Source organism: Ammospiza nelsoni, chromosome 5 (genome assembly GCF_027579445.1).
Source record: "Ammospiza nelsoni isolate bAmmNel1 chromosome 5, bAmmNel1.pri, whole genome shotgun sequence".
NCBI classification, from domain to species: Eukaryota; Metazoa; Chordata; class Aves; order Passeriformes; family Passerellidae; genus Ammospiza; species Ammospiza nelsoni.
This window is the reverse complement of record NC_080637.1, coordinates 60464198-60479605: the sequence shown is the minus strand read 5'-3', so window position 1 is coordinate 60479605 and position 15408 is coordinate 60464198. Positions and strand designations below refer to the sequence as shown.

At 43.4% G+C, this 15408-nt stretch overlaps 1 protein-coding gene across 3 annotated transcripts; it reads left to right on the top strand.

The window, feature by feature from the left end:
* The first annotated feature begins 1 nt into the window (after nt 1).
* Nucleotides 2–6310, top strand: RAD51AP1 (RAD51 associated protein 1). 3 transcript variants are annotated; one of them, XR_009418507.1, is made up of 9 exons: nt 2–74; nt 1993–2042; nt 2286–2412; nt 3062–3171; nt 3498–3572; nt 4002–4154; nt 4796–4942; nt 5469–5628; nt 5792–6310. XR_009418507.1 is itself a non-coding variant. In XM_059472681.1 (8 exons), the coding sequence occupies exons 1-8, from the start codon at nt 55–57 to the stop codon at nt 5917–5919; spliced, it is 810 nt and encodes a 269-aa protein (XP_059328664.1). In that variant the 5' UTR covers nt 2–54; the 3' UTR covers nt 5920–6310. The 3 variants fall into 3 exon arrangements, 2 of the variants coding, with proteins under 2 accessions (XP_059328664.1, XP_059328665.1); XM_059472681.1 differs by lacking the exon at nt 5469–5628; XM_059472682.1 differs by lacking the exons at nt 2–74; nt 5469–5628 and adding an exon at nt 1664–1805.
* The last annotated feature ends 9098 nt before the right edge of the window (nt 6311–15408 follow it).

Genomic DNA, 15408 nt, shown 5'->3' with positions numbered 1-15408 from the left:
CTTTCGGCGCTGCGCCTGTGGCGAAGGCGCCAAGCGGCGCCGGCGGCGGCGGGGATGGCGCGGCCGGCCAGGAGGTGCGTGTGCCGGGCTGAGGGACCGGGGGCTCGCCCGATCCCCTCGGGGCCTCTGCGGGATTCCAGGGTGGCACCTTTCTCTTCCAGCGGAGCGGTCGGGATCAGTGGCACAGGGTCGTGTTGAAGGCCTGGTATTAGTGATGTCCCCCTCGGTTCTCTCGTAGAATGGTTTGGGTTGGAAGGGACCTTAACAACCATCCAGTTCTAATCCCCCGCCATGGCAGGGACAGCCTCCACTATCCCAGGTTCCTCCAAACCTCATCCTGCCTGGCCTTGGACACTGCCAGGGATGGGGCAGCCACAGCTGCTCTGGGCAACCTGTGCCAGGGCCTCACCAGCTCTCACAGGAAAAAATTTTTCCATGTACCCTATCTAAATCTCCTCTCTGTCAGTGTAAAGGCATTGCCCCTTGTCCTGTCACGCCAGGCCCTTGTCAAGAGTCTCTCTCCATCTTTCTGTGGGCTCCCTTCAGGCACTGCAGGGCCACAGTGAGGTCACCCCAAAGCCTTCTCTTCTCCAGGCTGAACAATCCCAACTCCCTCAGCCTTTCCTCCCAGCAGAGCTGCTCCATCCCTCTGCTCCCCTTGGTGTCCCTGCTCTGGCCTGGCTCCAGCAGCTCCCTGTCCTTGCTGTGCTGGGCCCAGGGCTGGATGCAGCCCTGCAGGGGGGATACTGCTGGGCTCAGAATTGTTTAAATTGCTCATCCATGATTTGGAAGAAGGGTTTGATGTCCCCTCAGCAGTTCACAGAGGACACAAAGCTGAGAGGAGTGGGTGATACCCCAGAGTGCTGTGCAGGCCTTGAGAGGGACCTGGACAGGTTGCAGAGAAGCGTCTAAAATTCAACAAAGGCAACTGCAGGATTATTACCTGAGGAGAAACAGCTCCATGCACCAGCACAGGCTGGGGGTGACCTGCTGGCCAGCAGCTCTGCTGAGAAGGACCTGGGGGTCCTGGTGGACAACAGGCTGTCCACGAGCCAGGGGGACAAGAAGGCCAATGGAATCCTGGGGTGCACTGGGAAGAGCAGTGCCAGCAGCTCAGGGAGTGATCCTGCCCCTCTGCCCAGCCCTGGGAGGCACATCTGCAGTGCTGTGTCCAGTCCTGGGCTCCTCAGCACAGCAGGGACAGGGAGCTCCTGGAGTGGGGCCAGTGGAGCTGCAGAGATGATTCAGGGCCTGGAGCATCTGTGGCAGGGAAAGGCTGAGGGAGCTGGGGCTGTCCAGCCTGGAGAGGAGCCCCAGCTGAGAGGGGCCCTCAGCCCTGGGTGTCCCTGTGTGCAGGGAGGGCTCCGAGCAGGGCCCAGGCTCTGCCCCAGGGCCCAGCAATGGCACCAGAGGAACGGGCAGGGACTGAGCCCAGGAGGTTCCACCTGGGCACGAGGCAGAACTTCTGTCCTGTGCTGAGCAGATTGTCCGGAGAAGGTGTGGAGTATTTTAAAAACATCTACAAGCTATTCCTAATGAACCATTGTGTACAGTTGCATTGGTTGTAGATTTATCTCTGCTCTCTCTGCCCAGGGAACAGCTGGAGCTTTGCCAGGAGAGGGTTTGGGTGGATATCAGGAAAATGTTCTTTCCCCAGAGGGTGCTGGTGGAGCACTGCAACATGGAATGGTCACGGCCCCAAGGCTGCCAGAGCTCCAGGAGTGTTGGGACAGCACTCAGGGATGCACAGGGTAGAACTGCTGGGGTGTCCTGAGCAGGGCCAGGAGCTGGACTGGATGATCCATGTGAGTCCCTTCCAACTCATGGATCATCCATGATTCTGTGATTCTGTTCTCTGAACATGTATTGCTTTTTTTTCTTTGTAAAACATGATCTACCCAATAGTGTTAATAGTGTTACCAAATCAAGATGCTCAGTCAAAAAGGATTGATAACTTTTTTTTTTTTTTTTTTTTTTTTTTTTTGGCCACAGGAACAAGAAAGTTGTTGATTATTCTCAGTTTGGGGATTTGGAAGATGATGGTAAGTGAGATGTTCTTGTACAGCAAGAATTTGAAATTGCCTCATGAAAGCACATGTAAGAGAGAGTCTGTTGAATTTTCATTTTAAATACTCAAGGATAGTGCAGTTATAGTAATGGTGTTCTTTTAAAATAGGATTAATTTCCAGATAAAGTTATCTTGACATATTTTCAGTGTGCAATGAAAATGATGAAATTTAAAAATATAGGAAAACTCATGAGAGCTTGTTGCTGTTTTCCAACAGATGAAGACTTTGCACCTTCAAGCAAAAAGTCCAGAACACAGCTCAAGGAATCAAAGAAGGAGAAAAAAGAGAAGTCAAAAAAGCCCAAAGAAGTGACTCCATCACAGACACAGACACTTACTAAGAGGTAAGAAATGTGGTCAACTCTATGTAAAATTGGATTTTAATAAGAATATTTGGGTTTGGTTTCTTTTCCCTAGAGTTTTAAACAGCTGAGAACAAACAAGTAATACATGACTGTAATAAATATTTTTGCTGTATTAATGCACCTTCAGATAACTCTAAAAATTCTGAGTTTCTTAGGGGCTCCTAAACCAGAGAAATATAAAGACAAATTTGATTTCTTCTAAAAGAACATATTTAAAGGAAGATTCAAAGTCTGTGTCAATGAAAAAGAGAAATCTAATTTTTGTTAGTAGAGTTATGTTTAAATATTACATTTTGATGTGGCATTTCAAACAAAGGCAATCACTTTTTTTTTCTGTAGTAATGCCAGTTAATAGTTCATATATTTATATATATGTATATATATGCACACATACACTGTTTTACAGTCATAATGCTTTAAAGTATAGAGTGCTTTAAAAGTTAGTGTGTATTTTGTCTAAATAATTTTAAAACGTGATATTTGGAACAAAACAAAACATGCTATAAAATGTATTGAAATATGAATCTCTTCACAAGTATCTGAATTTAAAGAGTTCACTGAGCAAAAATAGTTTTATAACACTCATGTAATTGTTTTATTATTTAACATGTTGTCATTCTTTCCCTAGGTTATCCTTGGATGAGAAACTTTATAAAAGAGATTTGGAAGTTGCCTTAGCCTTATCTGTCAAAGAAAAATCTTCATATCCCCACGAAGTGCAAAATTCAGAAGAGCAAGGTTACTTTGTAGTTCCATGCAACACTCTTTATTTATATGCAGTGAATTTGAACATGGGAATTTATTTTACACTGAAATAGATTGAAAATTATATTTTATTTCATGATGTCGTGACAAGAGAGAGTTTCTAGGTATTGTCTGTTTTCTTATGTTCTTGAGATTTTTTTTTCAGTGAGAAGAAGTAACTCTTCTATAAGGTTTTCCTAATATATACTTGGATTAGAGACAGATAAAAACTTCAGCTATTTTAATTTCTTGCTCATTTTACTTTTTATAATGTGTTTTTGTACAGTGTTTGAAATTTTTTCCCCTGGATCTTAAAACAGGTAAAAATATTGAAACAGAAAATACACAGAGGAGACCCCCTTTTTCCAATTGCAGTGTAGACAGTGAACTTTTAGGTAAGTTGTTCTCACACTCTTTTCACAAAAAACATTTAAATACCTTATGTCTTCTTTGTTTCCATTGGTTTATTTTGTTGTTGTTGTTGTTGTTGATGTGGAAAAAAGGGTCTTTATCTTAAATAAAAGTTGAAGGATGTGTCAATTCTTTCATTAAAAATTTGGCCCCAGTCTTAAAATGAGCAAACCTGTGGACTGGTGAAATTTTGGTCTTTGTTTTGTTCGCCTGATTACAGATAAATGTTGATAAATTTGACAATGAGAAAATAAAATGAGAAGCACATGAAAACAGGTGTCAGTGATATGTTTCTGAACAGTATAGCTTCATATCACCAAAATAAATTCTGGGCTCAGATACCAAATTATTGTAGGGGAAGAAAATAAATTTATTGTGAATTTAAGCTGATTGAATCACTTTCTGGTTTGTAGGTCTCAATCGGGTTATGGATGAGGATGCACCTGAGGGTGATGGGAGGCAAAGGACAGCAGCAACCAAAGTTCCAGCACATCACAAGTCACTGGTGGTTGACAGTGATGACAGAGCCCATGATCCTGATGATTCTGACCCAGAGTCTGTACCCAGTAAGTTCTTCTCCACCAAATCCTCTCCTTACATGTGCTTTGGTTGTGATGCATTACATTTAGTTTGGATTTTTAGTGAAATTCATGCTGTTTTGACTGCATTTTTCCTTACTCCCTCCTTACTGAAGCATCATCCCTCATACTCCTGACATCTCATTTGCACTTTCACACTAAATTTACTCACTGGAGCTTATTCACTCCCAGACCAGCAAAATGTCACTGCTTCTCTGCATTTTTATGTCAGGAGAAATTCCTTCTGCCCTCCTTGTCCAGGAAAGTTTCATCTCTTTAAAGATCCTCTGTTCATTTTTGCAGTTGTTTTCTGGAGTTTGTGTCAAAACAGTGATTCTGGGGTAGTATCGGGTGTTGGAGCTTTCACTGTTGGGTTTGTTTAAGCTTATTTTAAAAAGCAGATAGCCTCCCTTCTTTCCTTCCTGTGACTGTCATCTTTTGGAAGAGCAAGCTGCATCCATGTCTGTGTCATTCCCTAACAGGCAAGGTGTCTGTGTTAATATTTACTGCTTCAGGATGGGACAGTCTAGTACCATCCTCATTATTTCTGCTGTGCAGTGGTCTGTCATCTTAAGTGATGATTTCTCTGCTAAAAAGCATCTTTCTAAAGTAATTCTTTTCCATCCCAGCATCACCTATACTTTCTCCTTCCTGGATAATGGAGCACAACTCTGAGCTAAGGCAGAAGGTGATGTCCAGTCCCTTGGAAGCAGCTGGGAGGCCTCTACATGCATCAAGTCCTGTCACAGACAAAAAGCCTAAATGGACACCACCAGGTATGGGTGAGGCTGCAGCTATAGACATGTACATGAGTTGACTTTAGCTTTTGGCAATCTCTCCTAAAAAAAATAAGACAAAAAAAAAGCTATTCCAGGAAAATGCCTGCCCTCTGTATACATTTTATAGAGATTTTCTTTAAAACAAAGAAGAGAGAAAGGAAGAAAAGCTATATCTATGTTTCATTTGCAGCATTATCCTTTACTGCTTTATCTGCATGGGATTTACAAAATGTTTTCCAAACTGTGGATCAGACCTTAATCAAAAGATCCTTTCATGTCCATTTCTCTCTTATTTAGAGCTTTCTTTATTTCTGGCATGTGCTAAATTATTATCTGTTCTAAACAAAGAATATTTTAAAAATACTGGAGTATTTTAGCTGCAGTAATAAAGCAAATGCTTAAAAGCTTTATATTCTCAAGGTGTTTGAGCATGCTACTGCTGACTCCTGATTCTTTGATTTTTCTTCATATTTGCTCTTCTTTTCTGTACATGGTTCTTTCTGTTTGGCTCCTTTCTCTCAAGTCCTCGTTTCCCCATTGGAGTTGTGTTCAGTATTTCTCTGGAGTGCCTGAAAATGCCCAGGACACTGGGAGCAGTTGCCCAGTGTTGCTGCGGTGTGTGGCTGGGTAATTAACCTGTGCACCATTCCTGCTGCACTGGCTCCCAGAGGGAGGAATCCCTGGTGAGTGATTTCCATGTGCCTCTGTGGTTTGGACCTTTTTGCACCCTTTTCAGAATGCTTCTTTTGTCCTGCTAGGAAAACAATTAAAAGATAGCAGTCATATGATACTTTTTTCCTCCTTTAAACCTCTAATACCTTCTTTTTGTTTCAAAATCATCTCCAGCTCCCTCAGGAAGCAGTAATGCCTCTGTGAAATGTGTTCCTGTTAAGTCACCTACTCACTGCCTAAGACTTGGCCTCTCCAGACTGGCAAGAGTCAAACCTCTCCATCCCAGTGCTACCAGCAGTTAATGGTCAGTGACAAAGTGCCACACAGAGGAAAAGACTGTGGAAAGGGTTTTGCTGATAAGCACAGGGTGGGCAGCATCCTGGAATCATCCATTTTGGAGGACTCTTATTACAGATGTGTCTCATGTTAAGATGAGTTTTTATTCTGCAAATTGCTAGGCATCTTTTAAGTGCTACTGAATAATAATGTTTAATCAAAATGATATCTGGCCACCAGCTTTTTGATGTATTATATTCAGAGATGTTGGTTTGTGATAATTTTAATTCTTTAGTACCTAAAGTCTTGGCATTAATGTAGTCTAGACAGCACTATGGCAGTATGATGATAGGGAAATGTTTTTTAGAATGTTGTATTTTTAAAAAAAACTAAAATAAAATATTTTATAATGTCTAACTGTATTCCTTGAATGTATTAATTTTGAAGGTCACTTTAAATGTTGGTTGCAGTCTGGCAGATATTTTTGCCTGTGTATGCTCTTACTGGAAGTCAGCAGCATTAGTCAGGCTCAGACAATGAGGAATTTCCTTGGAGCTCCTGGGGTTTCATTGAGGATCATGATACCTTGCTAAGGTAGGGGTTTTGTAAAGCAGTGAAGTGATTGCTACTGATTAATGAAACTGAGCTTTTACTAATCCACAGTGTCAGTAATTTCCTATGTAAGCCTATGGATTACAGTGGATGTTTCCCATGTCCACAAATTCTATTTGAATTCAGTCAAGGACACTTACTCAGATGTTGGGAATTATCTCAAAAGGTTCTGGCAATTACATCCTTACCAACACAGCACCTTAATTCTCTCCTATGTAAAATTGCATTCATGGCAGCAGATCCATTTCTCCATGTATTACTTGTGACTCAGGGAATTGCATTACCAAAGGAATATAATATAGTCATGGAATGGCTTGAGTTGGAAGGGACCTTAAAGATCATCCAGTTCCAAACCCCACCATGGGCAGGGCCACCTTCCACTATCCCAGGTTGCTCCAAGCCTCATCCAGCCTGGCCTTGGACACTTCCAGGGATGGGCAGCCACAGCTTCTCTGGGCAACCTATGCCAGGGCCTCACCACCCTTGCAGGGAACAATTTTTCCTCAATACCCAATCTAAACCTACCCTGTGTCAGTGTGAAGCCATTCCCCCTTGTCCTGTCACTCCAGGCCCTTGTCCAGAGTCTCTCTCCATCTTTCCTGTGGGCTCCCTTCAGGCACTGCAAGGCCACAGTGAGGTCACCCCAAAGCCTTCTCCTCTCCAGGCTGAACAATCCCAATTCCCTCAGCCTTTCCTCCCAGCAGAGCTGCTCCATCCCTCTGCTCCCCTTGGTGTCCCTGCTCTGGCCTGGCTCCAGCAGCTCCCTGTCCTTGCTGTGCTGGGCCCAGGGCTGGATGCAGCCCTGCAGGGGGGCTCAGCAGAGAGGGGCACAGGGGCAGAATCCCCCCTGCCCTGCTGCCCTGGGGCTCTGGGTGCAGCCCAGCACAGGGGGGCTCTGGGTTGGGGCAGGGCCAGCTCTCACCCACAGCCCCCAGGTCCTTCAGCCAGGGCTGCTCCCTCTGCTCATCCCCAGCCTGGATTGATCCCCAGTACAGCACCAGCACTTGGTCCTGTTTAGCCCCATGAGATTCCCACGGGCCACTTCTGCAGTGTCCAGGTACCTGGGGACCACATCTCATCCTTCAGGTGTAATCCATGCCTTTGCAAAGCCTTCTGCTAATGGTTTCAGTGATTCCTTGCAGATTGCTTGTCTGCTCCTGATGCATTATGAATCAGGTTATTGTAAGGCAAAGATCACCGTTCCAGCTTTCATTATTTCTGAAAAAAAACAGAATTTTGTTTTGATTCAGAACCTCTTAAGTGTGTGACTATTACCTTCTGTAATTAAAAAGATCCAAAACTTTAATTTCCCAGGTCTGTATTGGTTGTTCTCAGATAGTCTGTTAATATGAAAACCTGTATCTTTAAAGTGGTTAAATAATAGAGATATATCTTAATCCTCATTCAGAGACATGGGATTTAATTAGGGAAACAAATCTTTTCCCATTATTTTCCTTATAGAAACAAAATTGCCCAAATGCCATTTCCTGAGATCAAGTGCATCAGGAATTCCATAAACTGCTCTTTAATTTTTAGCAGAGGGATTTGGTGTCATTTGCTCTGAGCAGATAAATTTATTCTGCCTTTCATGTCAAATCACTTTTGTTGGTCCAACTTTCGTTAGCTCAACAGACTCGAAGCGTTTCAGTGCAAACCACAAAGATGAAAACAGGATGTAACCACTTCTGGTGACCCTCTGAACAAAACCCTGCTCTTTGCATTTAAAACACTCTGTCCTGCTGCTTACAAAGAATTTCTGTTCTGTCTCCACTCAGGTGTGACAGTATTCTCTTGAGAAGAATCCAAAAAGATGTGATGAAAAAAAAAGAACTTTTTTGGGTTGAGGCTGTTTCTGCTCTGCTGAATCTGTCTTCACACCCCCAATATTTATAACAGTTGTGTACATTTAAATGAAGACTTGGACCATGAGTTTTTCTTGTACATTTTGGATATTAACAAACTGAAATTTCATTTTCTTGCCTTTTGTATTTTCCCCCGTTGTTTGTTTTTTTTTGAAATTGTTTTTGAATGTAACTCAGAATTTAAAGGTTAATTTTTCCCAACCTCAGCTGAATAAGAGCATGGAAGGACTTAACTGGCCTCAAGTGTAAAAGAATCTACATGGTCCTTAGTGTATTAAAGCTCTGTTTAATGCTCAGGTATTTCAATTCCTTCACCAAATTCTTTTTCATACTGACAGCCCTTGGAGACATTTACAATACTCCTATGTACAAAGAAATCACAAGAAATAGAACTGATTGAAACCCAGATGATATTTATCTGCTTGGTGATAGACCATCTTGTAGAGCCAAATATGACAGATTCTCTTTCTGTTTTCCTCCTTGAACAGATGAGAGATATGTTACACATTTTTTTACTTCCAGTAAGTCTGTGTAAGTCTTGCTTTCATTTTATTATATTTGCAGGATTCATTAAGCTGAAGATTCTAAAGGGTTATAATCAGACAGTTCTTTCAGAAATACCTTGTGAACCCCATCCCAGCATAAAGGTTAGTAGATAGGTGCATATTTTTTAGAATGTTCAAAGTCTGTAACTATGTAGGAACTCAACATTAGAGGGCATAATAACATCAAGTTATCATTCCAGTGCAGTGGAGCTATGTGGCTATCACTTGTATTTGCAGTGTTTGCATGTCAGAGGGTCAGATGACAAGTGAGCAAAATATCAAGAACAGAAAAACAAATTTAGGAATTTAATAAGCCTTAACCATCTTAACTTGTCAAGTATTATCAACAACACAGCCTCACTCTGATGCATTTTCACAGATCAGTGACTTATAATGTTAGGTATTTCTTGCATTATTTAATTCAGTTATAAGCTTAACATACAGTTCTTCTCCAGATGTTTGTTATATTTTTCCTTGAGCATAAATTAGCCCTTCCCTGGGTTAAAGTCATGTTGATGCAATTTGTGAGTGGGGTTCACAGCTGCCTCTAAGTCTCTGTCATGATTTCATAAGGAGCAGAGCTGCCTGTAAGTCAAAAATGTAAGAATGGGCAAGTCTTACCCAGCCCTGGGAGGCACATCTGCAGTGCTGTGTCCAGTCCTGGGCTCCTCAGCACAGCAGGGACAGGGAGCTCCTGGACTGGGGCCAGTGGAGGCTGCAGAGATGATTCAGGGCCTGGAGCATCTGTGGCAGGGAAAGGCTGAGGGAGCTGGGGCTGTCCAGCCTGGAGAGGAGCCCCAGCTGAGAGGGGCCCTCAGCCCTGGGTGTCCCTGTGTGCAGGGAGGGCTCCAAGCAGGGCCCAGGCTCTGCCCCAGGGCCCAGCAATGGCACCAGAGGAACGGGCAGGGACTGAGCCCAGGAGGTTCCACCTGGGCACGAGGCAGAACTTCTGTCCTGGGCAGTGACTGAGCACTGAACAGATTGTCCAGAGAGAGTGTGGAGTCTCCTCACTGGGGATATTCCAGAACCATCTGGACACAATCCTGTGCCCTGTGCTCTGGCATGGCCCTGCTGGAGCAGGGAGGTGGGACAAGATGACTCACTGGTTCCTTCCAGCCTTATGTTTTTTTCTGGGATTCCTTGATCTTCCCCAGCATATCTAAGTGAGGAAAAAGGATGCATTCAGGACAACAAAGTTAGGAGAGCTACAGAGACCCCAGAAGACAGAGGCAGAAAGGGAACTCCCCAGGAACTTAGAATGCTATGGTGCTTCTCTGTATTGAAAATATGCAGCAATTGACCAGTTTTCAGGAAGAATTTCTTCACAGAAAGGGTGATTGGACATTGGAATGGGCAGCACAGGAAGGTGGTGGAGTCACTATCCCTGTGAAGGTGGTGAGGCACAGGGTGCCCAGAGAAGCTGTGGTTGCCCCATCCCTGGCAGTGTCCAGGGCCAGGCTGGATGAGGCTCTGAGCAACCTGGGATAGTGGAAGGGGTCCCTGGCCATGGCTGGGGAGTGGAACTGGATGGGCTTTAAGGACCCTTCCAACCCCAGCCATTCCATGATTCTTTGACTATTTTGATGAACCCGCTGTGTCCTCACACGCATTAATACAGAGTTTTAATGCACATCACCATCCTCACAGGAAAGAATTTCTTCATAATATGCAATCTAAACCTACTTTCTTTCAATTTTAAGCCTTTCCCCTGTGTCTTGTCACTCCATGCCCCTGTAAATAATCTCTGTAAATAATCTCTGATAACATCTAGAAGTCCTGCAGTAATTTTAGGTAGAACTCAATTCCCTTGTAAAAAATGTTCCCTTTGGCTGTGTTCATGTGGCTGTGGAGATGTGTGGGATCTCAGCACCTCAGGATGGAGGTGCAGAGAGGCCGAGACCACCCTTGGGGGGCTCGGGAGTCCTGGAATGCTGCCAGAAGTGTCTGGTGGCAGGGCTTTGATCCTACACAGGAGATGACACTTGTATGAGGACTGGGAGGAATTCACTGGGTGTATGGTGAAGGGATAAGTTAGTTAAAGTGTAAAACACAGGGTTTAGGATTTTTGTACAGGGGGGTCTAAAGAAGTAAGATGGAGGAATTGGAGCGTGTCCTGTTCTTCTTCTTCTTCTTCTTGGCCTCCATCTTCTGTGGTGGTGGTGGCACTTTGGGATTGGTTATTACTAGAAGTGCACCGGTTAATAAGGGTAGAAGGTATTGGGGAGAAATGGTAAATATTGTACACGTAACTTCGGGTATAAAGATAAGTGACCGCCCAGGGGCTTGTGGGAGTGTGCCCATGGCTGACTTGCTGTGCAGACCTCTGTCGGGCTGAAAGAAAATCTTTTAGATAAACAATTGATAAACACCAAGACCGAGACAAGATCAGAAGTCTCTCCTCGTCCTTTGAAGCGTCGGCTCTTCAAGGCCATTCCTGGGCCTTTCCAGGCCACCTAAACAGCTCACAGAAAACCTTACAAACCTAAACAGCCGAAAACCTTACAGAGATGTAACCATGAAACCACTGCCAGGTTTTGGGAAGGCTGCCCAGCTGTTTTGCTTGAGAGAAAGATCATTAACTGAAACTCTTTTAAGCTCATTTCCCTGCCACGTGGATGGGTTCTGGTGCTCCCACCCATTCCACCTGCACTTCCACCTGCACAAAGCCTGTTCTAGGAGGGCTGAATCTTGCCCATAAATCAAAGGCAGATGATTTATATTTACCCAGAGTTGGCTGCTGTTAGGCTACCTGCAGAGGAACTGCAAATGTGGAGAGCTGCCAAAGATCTGGAAACATTCAAACCAGCAGGAGAGATATGTAGCTCTGAATTGTTTGGAAGTGATCATTTTAAGAAGAATCATGGCCAGTTGGAGATGAGTTTTCCATCTCTGATTTGGGTGGGGGGTTGTGTATGGAATAAAGTCTGATTCTCCTCATCCATCACCTTTGTGCTCTGTACCCTCACTTGCCACAGTGAGGTTGCAGTAATAAGTGATAATGGAGAACACATTCCCTGCTGAGCTATATCCCCTTTGGAGCTTGTCTGAGATCAGCTCCTCCTTCTCCTTTCCTCATTTGCTTTGATTCATCTTTCTTGCCAAAGAAATTTGGAGGCAGATTTTTCCAGCTGCTCCCAAAAGAGTGGGAAAGCGTGTTATTGAAGTTGAAGGGAAGCATTCTGTCCTCCACACATCACAGTCTGTTCCTAAGTGGGAACACTGCCTAACTCCCAAATTTTCATCCATATCATTCCTGAAACATGTTACCCAGAACATACTGCCAGCAGCTCCTCTGTGCACTCTTCATTTCTTCTGTGCAAAGGAAAAAATGGATTTATGAGCAAATTCTGCATTTGTTAACATGTGATAAGATTTATTACTGTCCTGATGATGACATTAGTTTGCACTCTGTGGCTGAACATGCAGAGAGGTCTTACAAAGGGTGTAAAGTGAGTGTTGTTGTTCAAAAAGTGAGACAAGGCTGGGGTAGCACTCCTCAAAACATGGCTGGTGTGGTGAGAGTGACACTGCAATATCACTTTCACAGAATTGTTTAGATTTTAAGGCACTGCTTGAGATCCTCTACTTTAATTCTAATTATTCTTTGTGCAGTAATGAAACAGTTCTCCTTTGAAATCTCCTTAATATGCTGCGAATTTATAATGCACATTAGCAGAGCACTATTAAAAATATTTTCTACAAATAATAGGAAAGCTCTTTCAATAAATACATATTTCTCCTGAAACACCACTGGGGGATGATTTCTGACAAATTCCTCCTCCCCAAAGAGAAAGCGAGGCAAAATACATACTTGAAATCTACTGTTTAATTAAGGACAGCAATACACATGTGCCAGGCATGGACATTTTGGCCCATTTATCATCAATGTATTGAGATTACTGTATTAAAATTCAGTGTATGTAGATACTGAGATAGATACCTAAAGAGTGAGTCCTGTGAGGAGTGACTGGGAGTGTTCAGCCTGGAGAAAAGGAGGCCAAGCACATTGTTCAAGGCATATCTGAGTACACAGCATGTGAAATGCAGACAGCAGCCTGAATCCCAGGGGTTTCCAGTGCTCTCCACTGCCTGGGGGTGGGAAGAAGTGGACAGCAGTGAGCCACTGCACCAGGCATGCACCTGCATTCCTGGTATGCCCAAGTGCCTGCAGCACTCCTGAAAACTGGCTTTTGGCCTGTGCAGCTAAATGCAGACATCTTGCAAGAGCTAAAAGTAGATTACAGCAGAAGGCTGTCCGGCCTCCCTAAACAAGATCCCTGGGATTCTTGTTTAGAATCCCAGATGGACAGAGCCATCTAAAACACTCAGAGCTGGTCTAGAGGAAAATATAAGCACAGGGATGTCCTGTGAAGTTGCATCCTGCCTTACAATTCTGCTCAAAAACCTATGGATAGTACAATCCTTACTTTTTTTTTTAGTAGGAGCCATGTAATTGCAGTTGTGATGACTGAGGTTATAAGTGAAATGAGGTTTGGAGAAAGAAGTGATTTCTTTCATGAGCCAAATTCAAAATGTTGGGAAGCCACAGACTTACTTCTTTTTTTTAGTTGTTGTTATTGTTTGTGCTGTTTGGTTGAATTTTTCCTTTTTCTGGTAACAATTAGGTAGTTCACTTACACAGCCAAACTTCATTCCCATATTTATCCCCTCGTTCTGATTACATTCGTCATATGCCTTTTTTATTAAATGGTTCACTGGCACTTACATGTCAATAGAAAGCTTTCCTCTGGTTTTCCTCCTGTGAGGAAAGGCTGAGGGAGTTGGGGTTGTTCAGCCTGGAGTAGAGAAGGCTTTGTGTGACCTCACTGTGGCCTTGCAGTGCCTGAAGGGAGCCCACAGGAAAGATGGAGAGAGACTCTGGACAAGGGCCTGGAGTGACAGGAGAAGGGGGAATGGCTTCACACTGACAGAGAGCAGGTTTAGATTGAATATTTGGAAAAAATTGTTCCCTGTGATGGTGCTGAGGTTGCCCAGAGCAGCTGTGGCTGCCCCATCCCTGGCAGTGTCCAAGGCCAGGCTGGATGGGGTTCTGAGCAACCTGGGATAATGGGAGGTGTTACTGCCCGTGGCAGGGGGTTAGAACTGGATAATCTTTAAGGTCCCTTACAACCCAGGCCAATCTATGATGCCATGATTTAAAGATCTCATTTATTATTTTTAAATTCCAAATCTACCGTGCCTTTATTGTTTTAAGGCTGGCATTGCTCCTCTGCTTTTAAAAGATTTTTCTTTCACTTTAATAAAATTTGTGTTGCATTTTTTCTGCATTTTTTTAAAAAATATGAATTGTTTTATTATTCCCACAAGAAAAGTAAAGAAGATAAGCATTAGATATTTCCCCATGGAGTCTGCCAGGAATACTTGAATAAAAGACCACTGAGGTCCATTCCTTTAATATTCCAAGCTGAGGCTGCTCCAGCTGCAGGCATTTTGCTGATGAAATATCTAAGGGGTCCATAGAGGATTGGGCTGTAAACAGAGACAGGACTACATAGAAACTCTTATTCTAAGATTGTCCAGAGTTCTGAATGCTAAGGGGGAGCTGGGAGTGTGGTGCTCAGGGGCACTTCTGGGATTCTCAATAACACTGGATATTACCTTGGATTTACCCTCATTAGGCAGTTCATGTTCAGAGCAGGTGAGCTAAAGCTGCAGCTCTGTCTTTGAAAGAGAATTAAAAAAACAGAAGGAAGGAAAGCAAAGCAAATGAGGCACCCCAAGGGATGGGTTTCCAATGCTGCTGAGCCTAATTGACAAACATGTTGTGCTGGTGTAAAGTCCTCTAAGATTTCATAGAGCATCAGCTTCCCAGTTCAGCTCAGTTTGATTTGTGTCATTGCTGGGGAACATGATAAAACAACCTGGGACTTGATTCCAGCCAGCTCACCCTAAAAATCATCAGTCAGCCCAAGCTTTTATTCACAGAGGGGCACAGGTTGGATCAGTGTCAGGTTTAACTCACAAAGAGAACAATTTAATGGAAACTGATTTAAAACACGGAGCTCTGTCATTATGGGAAAAGCAAGAAAGGAGCAGTGAGAGCTGCTGTGATTTCAGCTTCTTCAGTAACTCTTGTTTACAAGTGAGAAGAAATAAAAGAGTCCAGCCTAAGGTAATCATGGTTGGCATTTTTTTTTATTGTTTGATGTACAAATGTTTGTATTAGGTTGTGACATACCTGTTGTGAGGAACTGAAAATAAACAGAAAGAAGATAGTTCAGTCTGTTGTACCATCTGCCATCAATTCCGTATGATATTTTTATTGCATTAACCATTATTTAAATTTCTTTGGAGAAGTAGAATTAAGATGTGTGAATCTTGAGACTGTCCTGTGCAGAGCTTCAGTGATCCTTGTGGGTCCCTTCCAGCTCAGGATACTCTATGAATCTTTGATTTTTTGATGGCAATTTTTAATGAAAGCAGTATCATTAGTATTGCTGCAAAGATAGGAAATTAACATTTTTAAATTACAGGG

Bases quoted from the DNA above. Each gene is read 5' to 3' on its own strand.
- RAD51AP1 (XM_059472681.1), top strand. From the start codon at position 55: ATGGCGCGGCCGGCCAGGAG. The intron at 2,043-2,285 runs GTAAGTGAGATG...GTTTTCCAACAG, and splicing joins TGGGGATTTGGAAGATGATG to ATGAAGACTTTGCACCTTCA. The intron at 3,172-3,497 runs GTTACTTTGTAG...ATCTTAAAACAG, and splicing joins GCAAAATTCAGAAGAGCAAG to GTAAAAATATTGAAACAGAA.